This window comes from Nicotiana attenuata, chromosome 12, assembly GCF_001879085.1.
Source record: "Nicotiana attenuata strain UT chromosome 12, NIATTr2, whole genome shotgun sequence".
Taxonomy (NCBI): domain Eukaryota; kingdom Viridiplantae; phylum Streptophyta; class Magnoliopsida; order Solanales; family Solanaceae; genus Nicotiana; species Nicotiana attenuata.
The window spans coordinates 21,443,396-21,471,169 of record NC_032000.1 but is presented as its reverse complement, the minus strand read 5'-3'; the positions used below and the strand labels follow the sequence as shown (position 1 = coordinate 21,471,169).

Sequence of the window (27,774 nt, the reverse complement as noted above, 5' to 3'; positions counted from 1 at the left end):
GCACCGTAAGGCGACGGTTAGTTGAGAAAAAGAGCAAAATGAGAGAGGCTTGATGGTGAAAACCTTTCAGGGCACTACAAGTCGACTGAGGATTGTGGATCAGATAGGACAATTGGAGCGTTGAAGCCCAGTTTCACAGCTTAGAGGCATAACAAGAGTTGAAGATTAGACTCGCTTGACAGATCAGGCCGATTAATCCAAAATGCATGTCATGGTCAGTGAAGATGGCCTTCAAATCAGATTAGTTTCTACTTTGTTCTTTTTCCTGGGTAAAAATATTTTCTTGTTAGATACCATCTTTTATCGTTTTTCTCCTTATTTTGTTCCTCTTGTTTTGTTTGACTCCCTTCTTGAGTCTGTTTGGTCAGAACAAGTGAGAAATGACTTTAAAATTTTGCTACCAGCTTTCCAATTGCACAAAACGAATTTGGCTAGCACATCAAAGTGGCATAAGTCAAGGAAAAGTGGTATGCGCACTGAGTTGGTAACAATCAACATGCTTTGGGATTCATGTGAAATGCAAGGATTCGGTACATGTCAATTCATGAGCAAAATGCAACAGATAAAGGATATTGGGATCGAATGGAGCAGAGGTATTTTCCGTGAAAAGGGTTGAAAGAAAATGGGTAGTCGATAACAGGAAAGGTCTTCCAAGTTGAAATCAAAGTTATCTTGGCAAGTGCAGAAGCAGCCGCCTTCAAGGTCAAGGCCACAAACTAACCACCACATTTAAACTCACAAGTTTTCTTTGTTTGAAACGGGAATAAAGCAGTGCAAGCAAGTTGGTTCAAAAACAAGGAAAAAAAAAAAGAAAAGAAAAGAAAGAAAAAAAAAGAAGAAGAAGAAGAGAAGAGCCGACAAAGGGAAGTTTCTCATATCTTTGCCCCTACCTGTCTTGCTAGTGTGCATAAAATGTTGCCATTGCTCTTCACATTTTTCCTCCTAGGATAAAAAGTCCTAGTCTGATGGATTTTCCCCCCAATCAAAATCTTAGTCTGATGAATCTTTCTCCTAAGATAGAAGACCTAGTCTGATGAACTTTCTCCTAGGATCAAAATCTTAGTCTGATGAATCTTTCTCCTAAGATAGAAGACCTAATCTGATGAACTTTCTCCTAGGATCAAAATCTTAGTCTGATGAATCTTTCTCCTAAGATAACAAAAAAAAAAGAAAGATAGAAAACCTAGTCTGATGAACTTTCTCCTGGGATCAAAATCTTAGTCTGATGAATATTTCTCCTAAGATAAGAAACTTAGTCTGATGAACTTTCTCCTAGGATAAACGTCTTAGTCTGATGAATCTTTCTCCTAAGATAAGAAAACCTAGTCTGATGAATTTTCTCCTAGGATCAAAATCTTAGTCTGATGAATCTTTCTCCTAAGATAGAAACCTAGTCTGATGAATTTTCTCCTAGGATCGAAATCTTAGTCTGAAGAATTTTTCTCCTAAGATACCAAAAACAAAAAGAACCTAGTCTGATGAATTTTCTCCTAGGATAGAAATCTTAGTCTGATGAATCTTTCTCCTAAGATAACAAAGAAAAGGGACCTAGTCTGATGAAATTTCTCCTAGGATCGAAATCTTAGTCTGATGAATCTTTCTCCTAAGATAAGAAATCTTAGTCTGATGAATTTTTCCCCTAAAATAGAAAACCTAGTCTGATGAACTTTCTCCTAGGATAAAAATCTTAGTCTGATGAATCTTTCTCCTAAGATAAAAAGCTCTAGTCTGATGAATTTTCTCCTAGGATCAAAATCTTAGTCTGATGAATCTTTCTCCTAAGATAGAAGACCTAGGCTGATGAACTTTCTCCTAGGATAGAAAATCTTAGTCTGATGAATCTTTCTCCTAAGATAGAAGACCTAATCTGATGAATTTTCTCCTAGGATCAAAATCTTAGCCTGATGAATCTTTCTCCTAAGATAACAAAAAAAATGGGGGTCTATTTTTAGTTTTCTTAAGTTATTAATCTTTAGTTTTCTTGAAATCAGGGGTCCTGACTGGAGAATAGGGTCAGTTTTTACTTTAGTCAAGCTTAGTTTATAGTTTCCGCAAGCTCAATCTTAAATCCAGGAGACGCACTTCCTAGTCTGGGTCATTCATGATTTATTCTTAGTAGATGCACTTGCTAGTCAAATATTCTTGGTTTTATTCACAGGAGACGCACATCCCAGTCAAGTCGTTAGTTCTACTCTCATCATTGCATCAATAGCATAGGTGATTTACAGTTTTGCTAACACCTTACAAATCTCCCAAGTGCAAATTGGGGAAAATTTTTTTGTTTATTTTTGTTGTTTTGATTGCAGGCACCCACCTGGAGAACGAGGTTGGTTGCCGTCGTGGTTTCGAATCCGGTCAGCAGTCCTTGCTCGATTTTGTTGCTGCTTTTTTTTTCTTCATCATCTTCCTTTCGAGCTCTCGTCGCGTTGTAATTTTCGAAGATTTGAATATACCGGAAAGCGATTTCAGGTCCATTTCCTTTCTCCCTATCTTACTGTTTGGTCTGATTATAAGTTTGATAAGATTCCGAATAAAATATAGAATTCATTGCTTGGTTATTGTTTCTACTTGATGTGTTCTGGTTCGTCATTGTTGTGCTACTGTTGGTACTCCCTAATTATTTAAAGTCATATTCCTATACAAAAGATATTAAGTTTCAAATTGGATTTAGTTTAAGCTAGAAGACTAGTTTATTTGTAAAGATGATAAGTCAATGTTTGGAATTATTCACTTTGTGCACTAAATTCTCATGATTGGCGTCTAGCGTGAATGGTTTCCCTATAAAATGCTCTTTTGTGGTTTACTTGAATGCTTATTTGTGCGGATTTTGTTAATGTCTGCTTGGATGCTTAAGTAAATGAAGTAAAATTGGAATTGAAATATTGGTTGCTTTATCATTTGTCTATCGTTAGGAGCATGCTAGGCCGACCACACTTGGGTAGGCAAGCCTTAGGATATTTAGTTTAATTTATAATGTTTGAACGTAAGGTGAGAGGTTGTCCCTTAGATAAATTCATCCGGGGAATGCCCCGTGGACTTTGTAAATATTTTAATCCGGGGAATGCCCCGAAGTGAATATAAATGGAGGTCGTGGCATCATCAATGGAGGCGTAGTACAGGCTAGGAGGACTTATTTCATTTTGTTTTCATTTTTCCTTTATTAGGAAGGGACGACCTCGAACCTTTTGGATGTTTATTTTCCTTTGTGTGTTTTTACCTCAATTCGAACATTCTAAAAGCCGACTAGATCAAGTATGCAACCGTACTAGTTACGGGACTCGGGGAATGCCTAACACCTTCTCCCCGAGTCAAATGAACCCCCTTACCCGAATCTCTGGTGCGGACTTAATTTTGGAGTCCAAAGTGTTTAAAAAGGAAAAAATTATTTTTACAAAACGGTGACTTGACACACCGAAACCAATGTCAGGTGGCGACTCTGAGTTATATCTTTTAAAACACAATCCTTTGTCACTTTCATAATTGAAAACCCTTTTGAGCTTAACAAAATCTTTTTATTAATTTAAGAGGGTTAGTGAGGTTTTAAAAAAAGGGGTGTGACAATTGGAAACTGCAAATGGTTTCATGTACCATCCAAAGTGTGCCAAACTAAGACTTATTCAACTTGGTTTTGCTAACGACCTACTTTTGTTCGGTAGAGGTGACATAACTTCCACCACTCATCTTTATGGCTGTTTTCGGAAATTTTTGGCTGCATCAGGGCTGATTGCAAATGTATCCAAAAGTTCAATTATTTTGGTGGGGTTAAGGAAGTGGTACAACAACAGATTATCCACCTGCTCGGGTTTGTTAAGGGTGAGCTGCCATTTAGGTACCTTGGAGTGCCCTTTAGCGCAAAAAGGTTATCGATTATGCAATGCCAACCTCTTCTGGAAAAGATGACTGGTAGAATAACTACATGGACAACCAAATTTCTATCTTATGCGGGCAGAGTACAACTTATCAAAAGTGTATTATTTTCAATTCAGACATTTTGGTCCCAAGTATTTGTTCTACCAAAGAAGATTCTCAAAAAGATTGAAGCATTGTGTAGAAGCTTTCTATGGACAGATGGTGCTGATACATCCAAGAAGGCACTAGTTGTGTAGGACAAACTATGTTATGCTAAGTCAGCAGGTGGGATTAATCTTATAGAAATCCAAATATGGAACAAAACGGCCATTGCAAAATTATTGTGGAATCTAAGCAAAAAGAAAGACACACTTTGGATACAATGGGTACACATTTACGATGTGAAGCAAGGGCTAGTATAGGATACATATCCCAAGCAAGCCTCATGGGTTATTCAGAAGATATTCAGAGCAAAGAGATATGCTGAGGAGGTTGGGTACGACTGCATAAGATTCCAGGCAATGACGAACTTCTCTATCAAAGCATTCTACCAAAAGTTACTGGTGTATTTCCTAAGGTGCCTTGGAGGAGATTAGTGTGTAACAACTATGGAAGTCCTAAATGGATCTTTATTGTCAGACTAACTGCTTTGGGGAAATTGGCTACTCAAGACAGACTTGCAAGGTGGGGAATGAATGTCGATATAAAGTGCCCTTTGTGTTTGACTAAAAATGAGACAGTGTCTCACCTTTTCTTTGAGTGCCAATTTGCTTCTAACATTTGGAACAAAATGCTCCGATGGCAAGGAATAAGTCGACACGCTTTCAGGTGGCAGGAGGAGTTGGAATGGATGGTAAGAAATTGCAAAGGGAAGTTTGCCAGTTCTCACATCAATAGAATTGCTATTACAGGTTGTATATACCATGTCTGGAAAGAGAGGAACCCGAGACTTTTTCAAGGCAAAAGTACAAGTGTAGAATGCATTGTTAGAACTGTCATACAAGAGATCTTCTACTTGGGAAGCTTGAAGTCCAAGATTAAGTTGGAAAATCTGAATTTCTACCCTTCCTAGAACTAGGAATCAAGAATAATAGTTAGAGTAGTATGGTGTTGTTGTTGTTGGACATGCGATACAGGGTTCCAACAATTCTTTTCCCTCTGCTTGTAATTCATTGGTTAATAAAATTCTTCAAAAAAAAGGACTTAAATTCCTACAAGGTACAAATAATTCTGTTGGTGGCAACCTTGTCTTTAGCATCAGGGTCCGCACGCGATGCCGCTGGCTGCAAGGCATGGGTCGATTGCGCTGATAACGGGCGCGTGCTGGGGCGTAACCTGCTAAGGGGCGATGTTGGCATCTGCCTACGGCTGGGCGCTGGCGAAGGCTATTAATGGGGCGACATAGGAACATGCACGCTTGTCACTTGGCGACCAAGACCACGGGGCCGTCCATGGCGCTAGGCTTTAGGGGGCTTGCCAGGGCACCATGGGACGCATCCAAGGGGTCATGGGGCATGGTTAGAAAGCTGCCCATGACATTCTCCCCCACCTAGGTTGGCGATGTCCTCGGTACCGTACTTGCAAGATAATCATCGATCATACTCTTATAGGCTTTGAGGTTTGTTCCCCTCTCCCAAGTATTCTCCTCTGTATCACAGTCCTGCCATTTCACCAAGAACTCTTGGTGATCTTTCCTTGAAGCGTGAACACTCGATCATCGATGATAGCTTCTGCATGCCTTTTCCTGGTTGAATTGGGGCCTCGAATACTGGGTATTGTGAGTTGGCTCCGCGAAGGATCCTCCATGTCTTCCCGAGAAGGTTTCACAAGGCTGACATAGAAGATTGGATAAATCTTCCACTAGGCCGAGGTATCCACCCGGTATGTAATTTTTCCAATGAGCTTCTCAATGGATAAGGGTCCAATGTATTTTTGCAATAGGTGAGGGCCATGGATCCATGTAACAAAGTGACGATTTTGATCAGCATGTTTTTTCATCCTCTTTTGGGCTTTCACAAGATAGTTTCGCACTATCTCCAAATTTAGCTTTCATTCTTTCAAGAAGCTAGCGACTTGAGGAGATTTTGACATGTTTGGGGCATTCACAATTTGTGGGAGTAGCGATTGTTGTCCGATAATAATTTCAAAGCGCTTATGTTTACACTAGAACTATTTTGTGAATTGAAACATAATTGAGCAGCATCCAAAAGCTTCACCCAATTCTTTTGTTTACACTATATATTTTGGGGCTGCTACAAATGTAGCGTATCTCGAAAACCGATCTACCACAACCAAGATAGTTGTAAGATCTCCGACCTTGCGTAATCAGGTGATGAAATCCACTGACACGCTTTCCCAAGGTCTCTTTGGAATTGGCAATGGCTCCAAAAGTCCCGCTTGTGTCAAGCGGTCAAACTTGTCTTTCTAGCATACTATGCAATTCTTCGCATACTGAGCAACATCATATGTCATTTGAGGCCAATAATAAGCACGGCGCAACAATGCCATGGTGCATTTTTCCCCTGGGTGGCCAGCCCACAAAGTATCATGGCATTCCATCAGAAGAGTCCTTCACAGATCTCCTCCTTTAGGAACATAAAGTCGGTTCCCTTTCACCTTCAGGAACCCATCTTCCATGTAGAACTAGCGAGTCTTGTCCCTTCCTACTAGGTCGACCAAGTACTGTGCAGAAGGATCCTCGGTTAGTACATCCTGTATCTGGGCTTTTATAGTGGTGGCCACTTCACTCCCCCCTTAAAGTGGCGAGTAGGCACATCGATGATAGGTCAGCACTCCGACTAAGCACATCAGCAACTTGGTTGATCTTCCCATTCCAGTGCTCCAGGTCGAAGTGAAATTCTGTTAGGAGTTCCTGCCACCTGTACTGTCGGCCATTCAGATTTGGCTGGGTCATGAAATGACTAACATCCCTGTTGTCTGTCTTGACCAAGAATGGGGTTCCCAACAGATAGTGCCTCCAAAGGCGTAAGAAGTGGACGAAAACCAATAATTATTTTTTGTGGGCGGCATAGCGTCGTTCTGCATCCTTCAACTTCCGGCACTTGTATGCAATTGGATGCCCCTCTTGTAGCAAAACTCCGCCCAGAGCATAGTCGGAGGCACCCATTTGTACTTTGAATGGCTTGTCCAAATCAGGAAGAGCCAAGACGGGGCTACTAGACATAGCCGCTTTCAATGCGTTGAAGGCTTCTGCTCGCGTAGAACGCCAATCCCAAGGGTGACTTTCTTTAGGAGTTCTGTCAACGACACTTCAATGAGAGAGTAAATTTTTCACAAACCGCCGATAAAAGTTGCATAAGCCAAGGAACGCCCTCAAGGCGTGGATATCCTTAGGCGGCGACAAATCTGTGACAACCTGAATCTTCTGTTGGTCCATCTTGATCTGTCATTCTCCTTCCTCGATGACATGTCCGAGGAAGTCGATCTATTTTTGGGCGAAAGATCACTTGGATAGCTTCACATATAATTCGTGCTTCTACAGTCGAGCTAAGACCTTCCACAGGTGCTCCTGGTATTTGATTAGTGTGGGTTTTAACCACTTATTAGTACCTTCTTGCTTTAGTTTTAGCCGAAAGTAGTGATTTTTGTTTCCAAATCTAATGAAATTGTGTGAATTGCACGCATGTTGGAGGATTGGAGATAAATGAAGAAATCTAACTCAAAAAGAAGTATTACAACTCAACAAGGCAAAAAGGAGAAATGCAAGCAGAAGTGCGGTCCGCAGATGATCATGCGGTCCGTAGAAAGAAGTGCGGCCACAGATAAAGCCTTAAAGTCTCTGAGGAGTTTTGTAGAAGCGCGGTCCACACACCAAATTATGCATTTTGCGGGCCGCACTGACAAAGTTTGATAAGTTCAGAGAAGATGCAGAATACCAAGTGTGAAGCCTCTTGAGAATGCGGTCCACAGTCAAAATGTGCGGCCGCAGAAGCTGAAGTTCAGCCACAAAGATAATTATGCGGCCGCAGATTTCCTCCTAATGCAAGTAGAAAAAAGTGCGGTCCGCACATGAAATTTTGCGGCCGCAGAACCTCCCGTAGGGCATTTTTAGCAACGAAATTTTAGACACTATAAATAGACCGGAAACACTTTTTAGGGCAACTTTTGTATTCCTAGCAGCTGTAGCGGTTATATTTTATCTTTTTGGGAAAAACCTGATTGGAGAAGACCCACTACTTTTATTTTTTTAATTGTAGTTTATGTCTTCGATTACTTCTTCTATCTTAGTTTCAATGTTTTCAAGCATGAGTAGCTAGATTTTAACTAGGGTTATGACCCAACCCCGGTGTGTAAAACTTATGGGTTATTAATACTAGTGCTTGTTTATGATTGGGTGTTTGTTATTTAGTCTTATTCATGCTTCATATCTAGAATTAATGGGTGCAAACATTGACTTATGCCTATTTGGCTTAGTTCTTACTTGTGAAAAAGGAACCTAGTCTAGGTAAACTTGGGTAACAAGAAATTGAGCTAGTTAAGATTTTGCACTAGAGACAGGAAAAAACCGACTTGAATTCATATCAATTGCTTAGATTGCTACCCACTTGGACTTGAGAAAGCCAATTTGGGCATAACCACTCTATGACAGAGAGGTATTGAGTGGGTATTTGATAATTGAGAGTCATAATACACCCCGATCTACCAAGAAACCACTAACTTAGTATACCCGTTAGGTTTACACCTAGGTGAATGTTACATCCCTAGGCTTTTCCTTAATTGATTAAAAATACCAAAAACAATTCATTCTGTAGTTGCTATCACTTAGTCTAGTTACTAGCTGTTAACTTAGATAACAATTACCCACTTTGTTTGAAAGTATAATTAAGCTATTTCACGTTCTCTTCTTGAGTATTTACCTTAATACCGATCTTAATCTCTCTGTGAAATTCGACCCCGACTCAAGTTGGGTATTATAATTACAACAATCGTTTTCTACTTATTATTGAGTGTGGATTGGACGTGATCAGTATTCCACCAACGTTTTGCTATATACCACAATATCATCCAAGTAGAGCACTACGAATTCGTCAATGTACTCTCGGAAGACTTGGTTCATTAGGGTGCAAAATGTGGCTGGAGCATTAGTCAAGCCTAATGGCATGACCAAGAAGTTGTACGACCCAAATCTTTTCACACAAGTCATTTTGTGTTCATCTTCCTCAGCAATCCGGACTTGCCAGTAACATGTCTTCATATCTCTCAGCAATCCGGACTTGCCAGAAACCTGTCTACATATCTATTTTGGTAAACACTGTAGCACCACCCAATCTATTGAATAGGTCCGCCATTTGCGGGATAGGGTACTTGTTCTTCAAGCTTTATCTTGTTTAGGGCCCAATTCCACACAGAGTCGTAGGGTGCCATCATGTTTCTTTTGGAACAACACAGGGGACCCATAAGGGGACTTGGAGGGCATAGTGATCCCCGTGTCCAGCATCCCCGTCAACTGTCTCTGAAACTCAGTGAGTTCGGGTTGTGACATTCTGTAAGGCGCCCGGGCGGGTGGCTTTTCACCCAGCACCAACTCAATCTCATTGTCCACAGTTTGCCTAAGTAGGAGCTGCTTTGGCATATCCTGTGGCATGACATCTTCAAACTCCTTTAGCAGCTCCTTCACGGGTGCATGAATGAGACCCGAAGAGCATTCAATATCTCTAATACACTAGGTAGCTAGAAATGTAGGTTCATGTCTTTTGACTCCCTTCTTCAACTGTAGGGCTGAGATGTTCCCCGTGGACATGGTTGTGCATGAGATAATGCAGGGCTTGGCCCCGTTTAATCCCATTATTAGTAGCAGGTCTGCATAAGGTACAGGAATGGTGTTGGTTTGCCTCATGAATTCCAATCCAACTATCAGTTTGAAGTCATCTATAATCACCAAACGCAAGTTGAATTTTCCTTCGTAAGGACCCAGCTTCACCGACACTCCTTTGGTTATTCTACTCACTGGCTGAGGCAGTGAGTTGATAGACTTGACATGACCTCTGCCCTTTCCTATGACTAGACTAAGGCGATCTACCTGAGTTGAGGCTAGGTAATTGTGAGTAGCACCCGTGTCTATCATCGTCCGAATGGGCTTGCCATTAACTTTAATTTCGGCGAACATTAGGGTCTTCTCCTGGTTAAGAGGAGGCTCCTTATCCGCCTTCATTTTCCTTTTCCTCGTGGCTGTGCATGGGTCCTTCTTCTTACAGATGCTGGTACTAGTTCCCATTAAGGCCTCATAAATAGAACAAACAAGTGCAATGAAGGCACCTATTGGTTCTGTCTGGTCAACATCGTCATCCGCCCCATCATCAAAAGTTTGATGGGCGTTCATTTATGCTTGTGGGCATTCATTACTCCAATGTGGCCCGCTGCAATGACAACATCCTTAAGGAGGCTTCCTCCCCCGATCATTGTCGTGAGAGGCTTACATTTGGTTGCACCGATCTCCTCCACTTCTGCTAGGGCCACCATTGCTAGGTTGACCCCTTTTGTATCCTCCTCGGACAAGTGGTTGAGGCCTATCTTTCCGAGCTTCCACTTGGTAGTCCCTAAGGCATTCCGCAACTTGGACACCTTAGGTAAAGTATCTACCCTTTGTCTTTGCAGCTCCATACGGGCATAAGGTTTCAAACCTTCCAGGAGCGAGAAGAGTTTGTATTTGTCCCCTATATCTTGTATGTTCAGCATAAGTGCGGAGAATTCAAGCACATAATCTCGGATTGACTTGGTCTGGTGGAACTCTCGGAGCTTTCTCCCTGCATTGTATCCAACATTTTCAAGGAAGATTGTAAGCGTATGGCTGCCTTCAGGTCTCCCCATGTCTCAAGAGTATTTTCACCAGCCTTGGTAGCTTCTTATTTCACCCGCCACCAAAGTTTAGCGTCACCCTTAAGATACATGGTAGCCGTTGCTACCTTCTTTGCTTCTTCTAGCTCCCCCATAGCATCGAAGTACTGTTCGATGTCAAATGTGAAGTTTTCCACTTCTTTGGCATTTCGAGCCCTATTGTAGGGCTTTGGTTCAGGGATCTTGATTTTTTGTGGCATATGGGCGAGGTTCACAGCACCACTGATGTGGTTTCCGCCTCCTCGGAGTAGGCCTTATAACACACCTTGCTAATATTAAGCTGACCCGTCAAGTTATCTATGATTTTCTGCATGACAGTCACCATATATGCCTCCTATGCCCTATGGGCTAAATCCTCCGTCCACTCGTGTTGAAGCCCCTCAAATTTTCTGAAATTTCGGCTGCCTCTGTGGCTACCATTTGTCGGTCTCCTTCAGAGTCGCGACTGATGTTTGCAATTCTCCTTTGGCTTGCCGCATCCTACGGTCCAGGTCGTCACCTTTGCACTAGGCTGATTCTTAGATAAGGCACTGTATTCGCGATGGGTCGTAATACGTTAACCGTCTCTTCAAGGGCCGCAATGCGTCCCCATGATCCACTATGGTCAGAAATAAGGGCAATGGCAATTTGTTCCTTCGTTCGATATCGAGCCTAGGCTCGGCTACCAACTATTACGCGACGCCTTCCTGAGATGTCTTGGAAGGGCGACACAAGGCTAAGGAACGGATGTCTGTGCGGTTAGTATCCGCCAACTGGGGTCCCCTCCGTACAAGACTGTCAGTGATGTACAGGAAAATCGATGTCAAGAGCAATTGAGAAAAAAAAAAAGAGAATGTGAATGAAAGAAAGCTTGATTGCATTAATGAAAGCTATTACAGAAAGGCAACACGACATCCAGGGGAAGAGACACCAATACAGAGAATTGTTTGCTTGCTTGAAAGTTTGACTACTTGATCCCCCTAATAATGCTTAAAAAGAAAACCAAAGTTACAGGACTTGACATAAATAAGCTAGAGAATCATAATGGAAATAAAGAAAGTAAAACTACTCTATATTTACAACAAAAAGGACTTAGATTCCTACAAGGTAAAAGCAAGTTCGTTGGCGGCAACCTTGTCTTTAATATCAGGGTTTGCGCGTGCGGCGCTGGCCGCAGGGCATGGGTCGATTGCGCTGACAACGGGCACGCGCTGGGGCATAGCCTGCCGAGGGGCGCTATTGGCATTTGCCTGCGACCGGGCACTTGCGAAGGCTATTGATGGGGCGACACAGGAACAGATGCGCTTGTCACGTGGCACGACCAAGACCACGAGGCCGTCCATGGCGCTAGGCGTTGGAAGGCAGCCAATTTTTATCTCATCTTAAACTTCGAAATGAATTGTTTTTTTCAATGTATTTAAACTAGTAAGTGATCCTCAACTATCGTTTAATTTACAATTACATATTAGATTTAAAAAAAATGTGGGAGATAATATCATTTTTCTATGATTAATTAAGATAAATTTTATATTCTTGATGTAAAAAATATAATTGATAAAATATGATTTGGAAGTTGATATTTCCACAATTATTTTATTTTACTTTTTTTTTGGGTGATTTTGGGACCCACTATCCAACAGTTTCCTAGAAGCACATGTTGGATTTTGGAAGTGATCAGAATAAACTCCAAGTTCAGGGTCAGCTAACAAGAGACACTGAAAAATGGCGATGGAGATGAAGATGAAGATGAAGGAAGCTTTGCCATACATAGGAATGGTGTCAACACAATTTGCACAAGTGGGTTTAATGATTGTAGGCAAAAAAGCCATGTCCGCTGGAATGACCAACTTCACTTTCGTCTTCTACTCCAATGCTCTTGCTTCCCTTATTCTCCTCCCTTCTTTCTTCTTCTATAGGTCAACTCGTCCTCCACTCAATTTCTCATTTATATGTGGATTTTTCTTGCTGGGAGTTCTTGGGTATGTGATTCCAATTAGCTGTTTCTTGAATTAGCAATTGGTAAAGGTCTAATTTTAGTAATGCGTTTTTCATGATTTGGTGTAGTTGTTCAGCTCAGCTAACAGGGTATGCTGGGATTAATTATACTTCTGCTTCATTTGCCTCAGCTATGCTCAATCTCATCCCAGGTTTTACTTTCATACTTGCCGTCATTTTCAGGTTTCCACCCTCTTCTCACTTTTGTTCTTGTTGATTTTAGAGTAGAATGAACACTAATACTCACTTCGTTTCATTTTATATGATCAATTGATCATGTTTGATTGGACATTGAGTTTTTAAAAAGATAGAAAGACTCCCACGAACTTGTGGTCTTAACTATACCATGACATTTCTATAGCTAAGAGTAAGGGTAGTTAAAAGTTACCAAATATGGAAATGATCATCTTCTTTCCGGAAAAGACTAAAAAAGAATGAGTGTCATATAAAATGGAATGGAGGGAGTATTAAGCGAGCCAGTTTATTCACTTTCTAGCTTTTTAGAAAACAGATTAGTATATTGTTCCCTTCGAACTGAAGTGTTCGTAATTTTTATTTTTCTACTTGGTATACTTATGTTTTCAATGTTACAAATATTGCAGTCAGTAGTATGTTTGTTTTCATCACAGTTTCTTCGTTTTCGATAGTCAGTATAATTGTTTTCTAATTCAACTGAATGGTTATTTCCATTCAATTAAAGAGCATGTGTAAACAGAAACAACGCAATGAGGATGATTCCCGGGAAATTAAGGAACCATGGAAGGAAGAATAAAATGGTGGAAATAAACAGAATATTGTACAGCACCATGAGTTTAGCTATCTATAATTCTTGATTTGTTAAACTAAAACATGTTCGCATTGAACTGGAAAAAGTGAATGTATACAAAAATGCCTCAATATTCTTTGTTGGGGGTGCTGTGTTTCATATTCCTTTTCATCTGCCATTTGGTTATGAAGAGTTAAAAGAAAATATGAAGTAAAAAAGGAGCACATACACATGCATATATATTACCTGCAAGCACACACATTAGTAGGTCATATCATTTTAATAAACCTGCTAAAGAATCTTTCAGTGCCGTCTCCTCTCTTTGTAAGCTTCATTGATGTAATTGCATACTATAGATATCTTCGATCACAAGATACTGGAACAAATAACAAAAATGCACATTTTTCTTTGCTTTCTATCAGGATGGAGAAATTAGATTGTCGAAGTACAAGTACCCTGATTAAATCTGTTGGAACTGTCGTCTCAATTGCTGGAGCCTTCACTGCCACTCTTTACAAGGGACCACAAATTTTGTTGACTTCCTCATCTTTGAATCCTCAAAATTATCTTCATTTTCAGGAAACTGACTGGGTGATTGGAGGACTATATCTGGTAGTGGATTGCGTAGCGGCTTCAGCGTATCTAATTGTACAGGTGTGCGAATAACTCATTGAAAGTCACACCTTTGTTAGTTGAGAATCGGCGCTGGAACTGATGTATTTATTCTTTTTACAGGCTTCCGTCCTTAAAAGTTATCCAGTTGAGCTGATTGTGGTCTTCTTTTACTGCTTCTTTTCCTCCATTCTATCAGCAATAGTCTCTCTGTTTATGGACATGGACCTGAATGCTTGGATGCTACAACCTGGTACGAGATTGTTCGCTGTTCTATACTCAGTAAGTAGGTAAAATGTGTGCATTACATTATAGGATTTGCTCATATTGTTACCATGCTAAGATAATTATCGACGAAGCTGATGTCAGGGTCTGTTTGGGTACTTCAATAAATAGATGATTCATGTTCAATTGTGAATGGTATGAATTTACTTAATCTGATTCTAGCTTTCTGCCTGCTTGGTATCAGAAGTAAATTCAAGCTAATTGTACATTTTCCTCCACCTAACCCCTTGATCTGAACTTGATCTTTACTTGGCTCAATTTGTTCCTATTAGACTAGACTTTCCCAATTGCAACCTAAGGATACAGCTTTTTTTTCCCCCTACTCTTAGTTAATGTAAGTTAGTGCATTTTGCTAAGGTGGGATCAATTTCGGTACTAAACTAGACAAGGAGTTTGTTCAAAAATATGAATCTCAAAACGCTAATACAAAAGAAAGGTCGAGAGGGATAAGCTGGGTCAATGTGAGGCTTATATGTTTTCACACTGAATTTAGTGGCTGTTCCAAGGTTTTCAGGTTGGAAAATATGTGCTGTAAATTAGTGATACGAAAGTGAGAAGGAGAAGAAGATATTGGCAAAGTGATCAATGAATAATAGATACTTCTAATTTCAGAAGAGTTTGTTTCTTCGTGTGATCCGCTTAAGATTGAAAGATTCACATACTGCCTTTATACGGTTAGCTAAATTTTTTGGCAACAAATTGCTTCAACTGTGGAAATATCTTGACATATCGTGTCTTCTTAACAGGCAAACCTTTCATGGGCTTGGTGCCCATTTCCCTTTCAAAATACACTGAACAGTGATTTTGGAATCTTTAGTGGTAATTAGAACAGTTTTTTCACTATATAGCTAGTATATTGAATTCTCTTACTTACTTTCTCTACCAGCTTGCTAATGATATTTTAAATTACAACTACGTGCTTTGCTATTTAAGAACAATTACTTCCAAAGACTACTAAACCAAGACAAATCAAAACTGTCCTCATAATCACTTAGTAAAACAAGACATAGGCTTACATAACTTCTATTGATGTGCTAAAATCTGCTAAGGAGTGATATTAGCTTTGAATTTGGTTTATCTTGTGTTCAAGAAATTATTCAAATTACCCTGGCCTAACAGTTGTCCATTTACGGTGGTTTAGCTTCCGTCTTCTTCTATCCAGCTATTACACTTTATTCCCAGTGGTTCCTTTGAGAATACGTTAGCTTGTGCATCTTAGAAGAAGCCTAATTACAAGACAATTATAAATCTTTTGAGCTTTATCAATTGAGAATAATGAATTTTTGGTTTCTTATTTGATCGGCGTCGAGAGGTACATCAGTTTCCTTCTACAGCACATCTCAACCATCTGACCCTTCTTCAGCATATCTCAACCATCTGACATGTATTTTGCTTTTCTTAGGGAATTTTTGGCTCTGCATTTCAAGTCAGTGTAATGTTTTGGTGTGTTCGTAAAAGGGGGCCTCTCTTTGTTGCTATGTCCCATCCTCTGGGAATCGTAATTGCTGCTGCATTGGGTATCATCTTCTTAGGAGATATTTTCTACCTTGGAAGGTATTGTTATATTTCTTTGACAACCTTACAAATCTATAAAAGTGTTGGCAAAATGGACTACATGAGCCTAATCATCACTTCTGTTACAGCTTGGTGGGGTCAATTGTAATTGTCGTTGGCTTTTATGCTGTGATGTGGGGAAAAACACAAGAAAAGAAGGTCGATGAAGACAATATGTCAAGAAATATCAATTCAAAGGCTCCGCTCTTGCAACAAAAGGATGCAGAGGCAGAAGTTTAAGCACAAGATAAAAGCATATATTATAGGTACGTCCATTTTTTAGAATCTAACTGTTTAAAGCAAATGGGAATACGATTTCTGTGTATCCTTTGTGTATAACTATATCAAGAGATACTCGAGCAAAGTCTCTTAGAGCAGTCTGCTTCACTGTGAAAGATGATTTAAATGTATACCTAAATCTCCTAGGTCTTTGTAGCTTATTCCAAGTCCAAGAACTTTATGTATTTAGTCCGTACGACTTAGTTATGAAACTTCAGGGGACCGAAAATGATTAACTTTGGGCTGGATGGGGCGTGGTTTGGACAATTCTGACTCTTGCTCCTTTTGCTTATGTTTTCTTTGAATAAGGATGTAGACGAGCCGTCACATCCTATTTGGGCTCAGACCCTTCGATAGAGTATAAATCTCAGGGAATTATAAGAAACAACAGAACAAGGGAATATTTGTAAAATGTACTCTCTTTTTAACTTTTGCTCACCAATATTCTAGTATAATAGCCAATATATAGACCCACATGTATGACATCCTTGAATCAAACATTATGGGGAAGTACCTGTCGATCCTTCCCAGAAAGAAAAATTGCTATCTTTTTTTCTTAGAGTACGTCCAGAAGACGTTTTAGGATTTTATTTAGAGTTTGTTTCCTAAGAGCAAGTGTAATGCAAGAATTTGTCCTTTCTATTCTCTGTTCTTGGCATGTCAATGATTATAATGATAACTATTCATTATCCCTATATGCTCTTCCGATTTCAGAAATCGGTGCTGTCAAATATGAATTTGGCATTCAAATGTTGTGGCATTCCAATTTCCATTTATAAGGGGTTCTCCTTTGTATTCAAAAGATAGCAATAAGATCAAGCTTTAACATAATATTTATTTAGAAGATGAGATTTTGACATGGATGCAACGTGAGGAAGTAATACTTAAATGTCGATAGGCCTTTTATCACAGAGATCAATGTGGGAGTTAGAAGTATAGAAGTGGTTGGCCGTGGTGATAAGACAGATTAAGTGTGGAGCAGGCTAGATTGGGGGAAGAAAATATATGCTCTAAAGTTGGAGACAGTTCTAATCTAGTTAGAAGTTCCAAATTTGTGATATATAGGAATTTCCTAGTATATGCGCTACAGCTCTGTCTTAGTTTTGGCAGCTCATAACATGTAAGCTACAGCTGAACCAGTCCATTGAGAATTTCTTCAATTTAGAGCTGACGTCCACCATAATTCAATCTCATCCTTTTAATTTATGTTGAATTCTTCTGCATAAACCCTTCCAGATACAAACCTATTGACTTCAATGTATATATCGTAAGCTAGACGGCTTGTTTTCAGTATTATAAGATGTAACAGGTCCTAAGGATTATATGTAAAAAGATGAGTTGGATAGAAAAGGTCATATTTGCTTCACAGTGAAGAAAAGGTATAGGTAGCCTGTGGTGTCCAATGTGCCAACCATCCCGAGGAATTACTTTATGATATTATTGTAAACATTGTAATTTGTTGCAAATGCACTTGTTATTGGCTTGCAATAATCTTAATAGTATGCACATATTAGGATGTAATATAACCTTTGATTTTGTAGCGCAGTTGGTCTTTTGAAACATTTTTTCTTCAACCTACATATATCCTCTCCTTATCTTCTTTTATTTCACGGATCTGTTCTGTTGGTGGATTGAGCATCAAGTAAAAGATCTAGCTGTGCTTTACAGAATGAACTGTAAACTACTGCAGGACTGAATGATATATTTCGGAAGAGAAATGGTGAATCAGTTTTTAGTGGACAAACTATTAATGATCTCAAAGCATATGCGGCTCATTATAGTTTTATCTTGATGAAACTTATGAACTAAATTAATAATAAGAATGATGCTTTGCATGACTTGAGAAGAACAAGAAAGAGAGAAACATACCATTTTTTTTGATAAATAAATGAATGATAGAATGCCACAGATTTTTTTATCTATAAAACCAGAAATTTATTCTTTCAGTGTTTGAAGAAGTTGACATTGTGTTATAGTGTGATATATATGTGCATTTGAGGATTTTATATTAAAAATTGAATATATATATTGACATAACATTGTATTTGATGTTTCAAAATGCACTTGTCGTTGACATTTTATGTTGAATAATCTGAATGGAAGCAAAGAACTGATAAGAGGGTTTTTTTTCGAAAAAAATTGATAGAGCTTGCATTGTCTCCTCATGTTACTGAAAGCAGCATTGGTTATTACAAAGTCAAGTATGACTGTATGTATAAGATAGCTCATTCTTTGCCTCTAAAAAGAAAATTAGATGACTCATTGCAAAATGCCTCATGCCTCTGTGTAGGAGGCACTTTAGATGGTTGTGTCCCATCTTTTCATGTCAATGGAAGTATGATCATGACTTATTCTCACATGTCATTTTCTTTCTAATATCAGTATGTAATGTGTCATTACAAGTCTTTTGTTCCCGATAAAGATCGATTTGCATGACTGCTTATTTGGTTGATGCCAGTTTCACTATAAGCTCTAGCGTGACTTTGTTACCGATTTTACAAAGTCATACATGACTGAATATATAAGATATCTCATTCTTTATGTATAAAAAAGAAAGCTAGATAACTCTTTGTCAAATGTCCGGCGCCTCTGTGCAGGAGGAGGCACTTTAGATTGTTGTATCCTCTCTTTTCATGTCAATGGTAGTATGATCCTGACTTTTCCTCACGTCATTTTCTTTGTAAAAAAAATCATGTAAGGTGTCATTAAAAGTCTTTCATTCTTGATTAAAGATCTAGTTGCATGGCTTTGCTTATTTGATTGATGCCAGTGCGACTGTAAGCTCTGGCCTGACTTTGCATTGGCTTTTACGAAGTCATACATGACTGAATATATAAGATATATCATTCTTTTTGTATGAAAAGAAAACTAGATAAGTCATTGTGAAATGTTCGACGCCTCTGTGCAGAAGGAGGCACTTTAAATGGTTGTATCCTCTCTTTCATGTCAATGAAAGTATGTCCATGACTTGTTCTGACATGTCATTTTCTTTCTAATAGAATCATATAAAGTTTCATTAAAAATCTATTGTTCTCGATAAACATCTATTTGCATGACTATGCTAGTAGGAGAGTAGGAGGGTAGCAAGTACTCGGTGGAATAGTCGAGATGTGCACAAGTTGACACAGACACCACATTATCAAAAAAATATAGCTATTTGCTTGACTTTCCTTATTTGATTGATGCTGGGACTATAAGCTCTTGCCTGCCTGCAGAATGGAAGAAGTCAAAGCAAGTTGACAGGGCATATTGTGGAAGTTGCAGACATGTAAGCCACAACCAGATGGAAGTCCTCTAATTGTGTAAATTGTTGGAATATTCATACAAAATGCTCACTGTTGCTGTAAATGCAGAGTAGACAAACCTATAAAATGCAAAATAATTCCCCGTAGTGACCTGGTGCATCACTCTTTTGTCAGTGTGTATAATATTATTATTCTGGTCAGCACTGACATTTTATGCAAAGGATGGTGTTATTTGTTATAGAAGTGGAGTATAGTTTTCTCATTTCAAAAGTTCAACTAAAATGCACGAATGTGAAATAATTCCCATTCATATGGTTCATCATAATAACCATAATCAGCAATTAAGCACATATCAGTGATATTAATAGCCTCTTGCAGAAATGCAGGGTAAGGCTGTGTATAATAGACCCTTGTGGTCCGGCCCTTCTTCGAACCCCGCGCATAGCGGGAGCTTAGTTCACCGGAATGTTTTTTTTTTAATGGTTATGCATATCGTGGCTAAAGTTATACCTTAGTAAGTTTGCATGTTTCATCCTTAGGATTATATAAAAAAAGAACTTGTTCTATTAAAATAATAATGGGACAGGAGCTAATATATAGACCATTCAATTAAATTAGTTTTAGAGATAGATGGCTTAGGCACGTTCATCCCTTATGAATGTTGGACAGAGATACTGAGTCTTGGAAGTCAAACCAAAAGTTAGAAAACTAAGATTGGATTTTATCGAAGTTGAACCTTGTGGGAAATATTAGAGCTTAACTGTCCAAAGAGGAGGAATACAAAAAAGTCAACATAAAAAAGTAATTAACAGCAAACCTAACAACAGTAATAATAACCACAACGAGCAATTTTGTTATGTATTTAGAGAAGTGAAAGACCTCTAGCAGGAGAATTTTTCACTCTAGAAGTATTATACATGGAAGTAGTTAGCAAAAAATTTAGCAATATATTGATCTAACTACTCCGTACTAAATGGTTTCATTACCATGATAAACAAAAGTGATTATTTGAGTTGCGTATAAGCCAAGAAATAAATGAAGAGAAAGAGAAGCATTAGATGTGAATGCTAGCTTGAGTGAATGAGAGAAGAAAAATTAACTGTAAACGTTTGTCAGAACGGAGCTGTTTTTTGGTTGTTAACAACCTAGTCAAGTCGTGAGCATTCATTTGTATTCAGCAAGTGTTATTGTCAGCGACTACATTGACCAAATATTAGGTCCATTCAATGGCAAACTTTGTGAAAAAACAAACAAAAATAGTGATGGAGCGGAAAGAAGCAATATATTATATTTTCAATCACGTAGTATAGTACATAGTCGGGGACTCAGAAAATACACCACCAAGAGAAATTGAAGCAGCTTCGGAAACACAATATATTTCTCATTAATTAAGAGGCGAAGATAATATTTGGAGTTGAAAAATCTACTGAGGGCGTGTTTTAAAGGTTTATCACCACTTAATATCCTAGATATCTCAATGTAGAATCCAGAATTCAAGTATAAGAGTTTGTAAAGTCGAAATTAGTCTTTAATTAAAGTCGTAAATTCAATTGTATTCCTCACCACACCATATAATATATGGTGTTCAGCTTCACTACAAATGCCGGCTGCGGGAAGAGACCACTGATAGCTTCCTACTTAATTAATTAAAATGAAATATGTACTAAATTATGCTAATATAACAGCACTCTCAAACTGACTCCAGTTGCCCAAAAAAACGCCTTTACGTATACAAGAAAGGCTGCATATATAAATAACATGACGCCTATTAACACGTACAGAGTTTCTTAATTATGTTTTTTGAACTTAATTATTTAATTTAATAATGAAGGACGATAAGGTACATTTTTTATAAGGTACTTAATATAGCCCCAAAAAAAAATTACGTCAAGACATAGCAATAATTTGAAAAGAAAAAGAAAAAAAGAAAAAACAATCCTTAGCTGGAGCAGCGGCAAATCCAACTGCTTAGCTATGAGTTCAATTGAATTCATAATTTTTATCCTAGACCTGGATTTTTAGTATTAAATTCATTAAAATTGCTTAAAAAATTGAGCTATGAACCCATAGCTCAAACAAGGTGACCTGTTCAGTGGTTGAAGTCGGCCAATAAAATTAAAATCATGAATTCGCCTTTGAACTGGAGGATAATCTGTTTAATATACAACCATAAAAAGAAACCACATTGATAGAATATGAATTGACAAACAATAGTAAGTTTCTACTTTGATGTTGAAGACCATTTCACCCTAAACAAATGATCGAACAATTAAATTAAAATAACAGCGTCAAATATATGCCCTAGAAAAAGAAAAATAAAAACAATAAATTAAGATAAAGAAATCCCTAAAATAAGGTTTGGACAAACAAACATTTGACAAGTATGAGAAGAGCAGTTGGGTCCAAAGATGACAAAAGGGCTCACCTATTATTTCAAAAACATGGTCAGTGGTCACTCCTATGATGACGTTTTACTATAATACTTAGTTTCGGGTCTTTTTCTTCCACCTTTAATTGCTTACGTGCAATCAATAAGAGTTATGGTAGAGTAATAAATATTTCTTTTGTTCTTAATTAGAGGTCTCGAGTTCGAGTCTAAAGTCTGAAGTTGTCTTGTTAAGGAACTCTTTATCCTTAAATATGAAATTTTACAACACAAATATGAATTTAATCGAGCTCCAAGACAAATTCCAAATACCGGGTGGCAAAACAAACCAAAAAAAAACAATTGCTTACGTACTATGGTTTAAACACAAACGAAACTGGAATTGCTGATGTCTTAAATTCTTCTAATTTCTCTATCACTTGCTATATCAACCACCCCCTTAAAATATCCCAACCAGCCAATCAGTTATGAGTATGTCAATCTTGGATGGTGTCATCTCTATTTTCTTAAAATAGATATATGGAGAAGGATGTAATCTTTATCTTTTTTGTATGTTATAAGTTTCGATTTTAGCAGAATAAGCACATAACCTCTCTGGCCCAAATTAACTGACGTTATTAGTTTCAATTTTCAGAAGAAAAAAATGAATTATAAAAATAAAATATATCGTTTTCCCAAATTGTTCATCCTTTTGTGCCTATTGGCAATTTAATGAATCCTCAGAGTAAAGTTAGATATGAAGTAAATTTGTTATTTACAATTGATTTTGATACTAAATAATACTATAAGGGGTCGTTTGGTTGGAATATAATTTATACCGGTATAAGTTATGCCGGTATAAGTTATATTGGGATAAGTTATGCTGCGATTGTTGTTCATTCATTGTTTAGTATGTTGTATTAAGAATAACAATTGCATAATTTCTAAGAAGAAGGTATAAGTTATACCGGTACTAATTACCCCACCTTCTATAAGGTATAACTTATAAGGTATTTGAGAACTCACTTAAGCTAAAAAATTGAATTCTTCATAATTTAACTTCTTTTTTTCCACCTTTACACTAATATTTGTTAAAACATAGTTCGACAATTTAAGGTGACATTATCCACAGAAAACTCACCCAAAGCCACAGAAAGCTATGCATGAAAAGAACAATTGAGGATTTGAACGCTGGTTAAAGTGTGCAGAAGGCACAGCTTTGATGTGATTTTAGTAAAAATGAAAGACTTTTTGGCACAGAAACTCTTCTTTAGCTATTGCAAAAAAATAAAAATAAAACACATTGGATAAATTAGGATAAATGGATTATAAAGATAAAAATTAGTCATAGATATTTGTGTAGTAAAATATTGAGGCAATCATCCATTGTTCGATCATGTCACTGAAGTTGTCTCAACTTGGGTGAAAAAGAAAAAGGCTCTGTAATTTGGAATGATATTAGAATTGTGAGGTGTAATAATGGAGTTGCGAAAAAATATCTAGTAGGGCCATGATTAATTTGAACCACAAAGACAAACCTTGTGGGGACTATATATTATATTTAAATAACTTAATGTTATATTACCTACGTGAAACAATCCACGTAGGACAAATAAGAAGAGTTTCTTGAATAGAGACTATACTATTAATAAAATATTAATTGTTGTGTCACCTCTTGGGTCACTCGAGTTGCTCGTTCCCTTTAAAAGTAGCTTAACCTTTGCATGAAAGGTTAACTTCTTCTGTTTGTATATTGAAAATTTATCATTGCCTTTTCTCCATAAATGAGAGACACACTAAACAAATTAGCCAAACGAGCTAGAAGCTTAGCTAATACAGAGATAGAAAGAGGAAGAGAAAATATGGGTGTAAAAGCTATTTTAGAAGATATTTTGCCATGCACAGCCATGGTTTTAATAGAAATTTGCACTATTTTCTTGACAATTATGGCGAGTACAACCATGTCAAGATTAGGGATGAGCTCTTTTGTTTTTGTGGTTTACACCAACGCTCTTAGCTCTATCATTCTTCTTCCTTATTCATTTCTCTACCATAGAAGAGACAAGTAAATTTTCAACACCATTATTAAGTATTATTTTTTCTTTTTGTTATTTTTATTGTATAGGATGTAATCTGTGTTGATTTTTCTTTCTTTACTTGTTGCAGGATACAAGCGCCATTGTTTACTTTTCCCCTACTTCTTCATGTATCCCTCCTTGGTTTTGTAGGGTTAGTTCTTCTTTCTAATTTCTCTTTTCTTGTTGAACAATATATTAAGAATTACAGAGAAGAGAGGCAGAGAAAATAGAAATCATCATTACAACCTAGTTAGATCGATCATAAGAACAAACTAATTAAGAATAGTGGCTGATGATCAAGAATTTAAACTTGAAAGATTCAACATTAAGCCTCTTACACCGAAAGTTTGTATATTTTGGAATTATAATTTTAAAATTTTAGTGGATTTCGTACGTGCTCACATATATACACACACAAAGTTTTAAAAGGACTGGGTTCAGTTTATAAACCTATTGCATCAGCTTCTGATTAATAACATCACTTATTTAGCGATTTGAATAACTCATTGAAATTTACAAGGACATCATTAACATCACTTGAAAAATTAACTGTGATAGAGAATTTGATTTATGGTTGTTTTTACAGGGTAACAATAGCTCAGAATCTTGCATTTGCGGGACTAAGTTACAGTTCACCAATAGTAGCATGTGGCATGGCCAACCAGATACCAGCCTTTACTTTTATTCTCGCCATATTCCTCAGGTTCTTTCTTCAACCTCTATTTTAATTATTATTTTATATGGCTTATATTGGATGGAATCTTGAAAACTAGATACTAAAGCTGTAGACAAAGAAAAAGATTTGCTCCCACCTTTGTTATTATTTTCTAGTGAGATCCTTTAATTTCTTGCAACTTGAAGATGAAAAGAAGTTAAAGATGATGTAGAAAGAGAGAGACGAACTTGTGGATGATGTTAGAAGTGGGACATCAAATTTGATTAATTAGATTTAAGAGACGTGTATATATATATATATATATATATATATATGGTGGGCACAAGCCAAAATATTTGGATCCAAATTGATGGGCCATATATACCACAAGAAGGGTACTATTATTTTGTATATAGAGAATAGCTATTAATTAATTGGATGTAATTGGTTGGTAGAGAGATGGACCTACTACCAACATGTCACTAGTTTTGCATGTAAAAATAAAAAACTGAAATGCCAAACAACTCCTTCCAATGAAAAGTTATGAACAGATTTCCTAAATAGTTTCGCCAAGAATAAAACAGAAAACAACTCCCAGTAATTTCAGTCTCATCTCGCGTTTGTCCGTTATTGCAACAAATAAACTGGAAAATGAATTTAACTTATATATACAGATAGTATCAGTATATTTTGACTCGTCGTAGTTGATAATCTGTCTTACGTTATAAATTATTAGTTCCATTTTCTATGAACAGCTACTTAAGCAACCAATCACCATGACTATTTGAATATCTTTTATGCATTTATTCTCTGATCTTTAAATTTATTATATATAAAGAAAAGATTTTAATTATATAATTCTTTTCGCAAGGGATCAGTAAAAAAGAACATAAGAGAGTTATGTAAATTAAATAAAATATTAGATCATTTTCTTCTATTCAAATCAGTAAAAATAACACAAGTAGTCTGTACCATTTCCTTAATATAGGCCAAGAAGTATTTTACATACTAGTACTAAATATATCTTTCTTTTAGGAAGTTATCATGCATTAATCATTTATGCTAATCAACATAACAATTGTAGGAAAATAAAAGTTGATTTGAAGAGCCAAGGAAGCCAAGCTAGAATAATTGGAAGCCTAATATCAATAATGGGGGCATTATCAATTACTTATTACAAAGGTCCTGTGGTGAAGCAATACTCCCCATTTTTCCTTCAGCTAGCCAGGCCACGCCTCCTTGCTGTATTCACTTCAACACATGAGAACTGGCTTCTTGGCTGCTTTTTATTTGCAGCTGCTTCATTTGCTCTTTGCATTTGGAATATTATTCAGGTTTAACTATCATTCTTTTTTATTATCTCTTTAGTTTTCTCATTTTGGATATATATATATATTTTCTACTCACAAGTCGAACATCGAAAAATATTTTTTCAGAAAAATCGGTCCATGAAAAATGACTTCCGTCTATATCACACACTCTTTGTATTGCTGTGTATTTACTTGTATTTCTTTTTCTCTAATTTTGATCAGGCTGGAACTATGAGAAAGCACCCACAGGTGATGAAAATAGTGTTTCTCTATACTTTATTTGGGACGATCCAATCTGCAATACTTGCTCTACTTATGGAAAAAGATTTGAGAGTATGGAGACTTGAGCTTAACATGGAACTTCTTGTTATTGTTTTAACTGTAAGCGCAACAAGTACACAATTTTTCCACATTTTTACGTACTTTCTAGTCAATTACAACTAAATTAACATGCAAGTTTTTTTCTTAATTAATAGGCTATTTTCGGCAGTTTAATACGTAGCAGTGTACAAATGTGGTGCATGCGTTTGAAAGGAGCTTCTTTTCCTCTATTCTTCAAGCCAGTGGGAGTGCCAACAGCTAGCACTTGTGGCTGTTTACTTTTTGCCGAAACCTTTCACTATGGAAGGCAAGTTTTATCGTCTTTTTTTCCCCTAAGATTTGAGTTATATATTGACGGTGTAAAAAATAATAAATTTCAGACTATTACTATAATTTAACTTGGTATATATAACATTTGAGTTACCATTTATTTAGATTATCAATATCGAATGCTTATTATATAGAGTTGGTTGCAATTACCATTTTTTTTTTTTTTTATGTTTAAGCAATATTAATATTATTGTTCTTTCCTAACACGAAAATACTGATGAATATTGCAGCATGTTTAGTGCAATTATATGTGGATTGGGTTATTACACTACACTCTGGGGACAACTCAAAGACGACGAAACGGGTAAAAATATTAAGGGTAGTACGTCAACTACTTCTGATGAGAAAGTTCCTCTTCTGCAAGAAAAAGAAGAGGAGGAAGAAGAAGAAGAAGATTCGCCAGTTTAAGATGGAAGAAATTAAGATTAAGATATTTAAATGCTACGAAAGTTGTATATATGTGTTGGAGGATGTATTTTTTGAAGCCTTCCATCGCAAGTTGAACAATGAAATTGTTGTTCAGCTCTATTTTGTATAGTTAGGGGTTATGCGCGCTCGTTTTGATTAATTTGATGGAGAAATATTTTTTTCTGTTTAGGTTTGTAAATATGTTGTAAGTATTGGGTTTGAGATTGATGAAAGATTGTGATTATATAATAATGAGTTTAAGTTATATATATCGTTTTAGTGTAACAAACTTTTTACACTATCACGCGAAGATATTTATAAGAAAATTGTAATCCTAGAGATATCTAACCCGTTATAACAGATAAAACTAACATGTTGGTGTGATGATGTGTGGATAACTTAATCTCTATAAGAATTATTTCCTTCCACGTTTTTGGTCGACTATATATCGGAAAAATGCTCCCTTTTCAGTGCTTACTCAAAAATTGACGTATTGTTTCCTAAGCATACAAAGAAGTGGATTTTTTTCGCTAAACATGAGCAGAATTTACATTTTACAATAGCCACAAAATTTGGAAATTACAAGGATGTTTCAACTTCCAGCTTTTATCCAGAATTAATTACAATTGCGACAAATTTTAGAAAGTGCAAGGACCTTTCTACTTCCGAGTTGTACAAGATGATTTTATTTCTTCTGCTAACACAAGATGATTACCCTACTCTCGTCCTTTTAATTTAAACGCAACTCCACTTTTACGAAAGAGCGGATGATGTATAACTTATCAGAAGTAATAATTAGTTGGACTTCTGTCTAGCTTCTACAGAAAATACTTACTCTTGCGCCCTGGTGTTTATAGCATACCAAACAAATTAATCTCAATAACAACA

The 27,774-nt window shown here is 37.1% G+C and overlaps 3 protein-coding genes across 3 annotated transcripts; 2 read left to right on the top strand and 1 right to left on the bottom strand.

Annotated features, from left to right (window-relative positions):
* LOC109235948 lies at window positions 7,640–9,064 on the bottom strand. Its single transcript, XM_019402192.1, has 2 exons — window positions 8,864–9,064; window positions 7,640–7,846 (listed from the first exon to the last, which is right to left on the bottom strand). Exons 1-2 carry the CDS (start codon window positions 9,062–9,064, stop codon window positions 7,640–7,642), a joined length of 408 nt encoding a protein of 135 aa, XP_019257737.1.
* Window positions 12,365–19,681, top strand: LOC109235409 (WAT1-related protein At3g28050-like). The gene is made up of 7 exons (XM_019401499.1): window positions 12,365–12,662; window positions 12,748–12,861; window positions 13,867–14,098; window positions 14,180–14,338; window positions 15,744–15,895; window positions 15,985–16,161; window positions 19,390–19,681. The coding sequence occupies exons 1-6, from the start codon at window positions 12,406–12,408 to the stop codon at window positions 16,133–16,135; spliced, it is 1,065 nt and encodes a 354-aa protein (XP_019257044.1). The 5' UTR covers window positions 12,365–12,405; the 3' UTR covers window positions 16,136–16,161; window positions 19,390–19,681.
* LOC109235408 (WAT1-related protein At1g70260-like) lies at window positions 23,525–27,155 on the top strand. Its single transcript, XM_019401498.1, has 7 exons — window positions 23,525–23,849; window positions 23,951–24,013; window positions 24,449–24,565; window positions 25,602–25,851; window positions 26,050–26,208; window positions 26,304–26,455; window positions 26,709–27,155. The coding sequence occupies exons 1-7, from the start codon at window positions 23,569–23,571 to the stop codon at window positions 26,884–26,886; spliced, it is 1,200 nt and encodes a 399-aa protein (XP_019257043.1). The 5' UTR covers window positions 23,525–23,568; the 3' UTR covers window positions 26,887–27,155.

What these genes read in the sequence shown, in the direction of transcription:
- LOC109235948 (XM_019402192.1), bottom strand. Translation starts at nt 9,064, where the DNA reads ATGAAGACATGTTACTGGCAAGTCCGGATTGCTGAGGAAGATGAACAC. An exon ending in TCTACTTGGATGATATTGTG is followed by an intron (nt 7,847 to 8,863) that starts GTATATAGCAAA and finishes TACTTGCATTAG; the next exon opens with GAGGAAATCTGCGGCCGCAT.
- LOC109235409 (XM_019401499.1), top strand. Translation starts at nt 12,406, where the DNA reads ATGGCGATGGAGATGAAGATGAAGATGAAGGAAGCTTTGCCATACATA. An exon ending in TTCTTGCTGGGAGTTCTTGG is followed by an intron (nt 12,663 to 12,747) that starts GTATGTGATTCC and finishes GATTTGGTGTAG; the next exon opens with TTGTTCAGCTCAGCTAACAG. An exon ending in CAGCGTATCTAATTGTACAG is followed by an intron (nt 14,099 to 14,179) that starts GTGTGCGAATAA and finishes TTCTTTTTACAG; the next exon opens with GCTTCCGTCCTTAAAAGTTA.
- LOC109235408 (XM_019401498.1), top strand. Translation starts at nt 23,569, where the DNA reads ATGAGAGACACACTAAACAAATTAGCCAAACGAGCTAGAAGCTTAGCT. An exon ending in ATTCTCGCCATATTCCTCAG is followed by an intron (nt 24,566 to 25,601) that starts GTTCTTTCTTCA and finishes TAACAATTGTAG; the next exon opens with GAAAATAAAAGTTGATTTGA. An exon ending in GAAACCTTTCACTATGGAAG is followed by an intron (nt 26,456 to 26,708) that starts GCAAGTTTTATC and finishes TGAATATTGCAG; the next exon opens with CATGTTTAGTGCAATTATAT.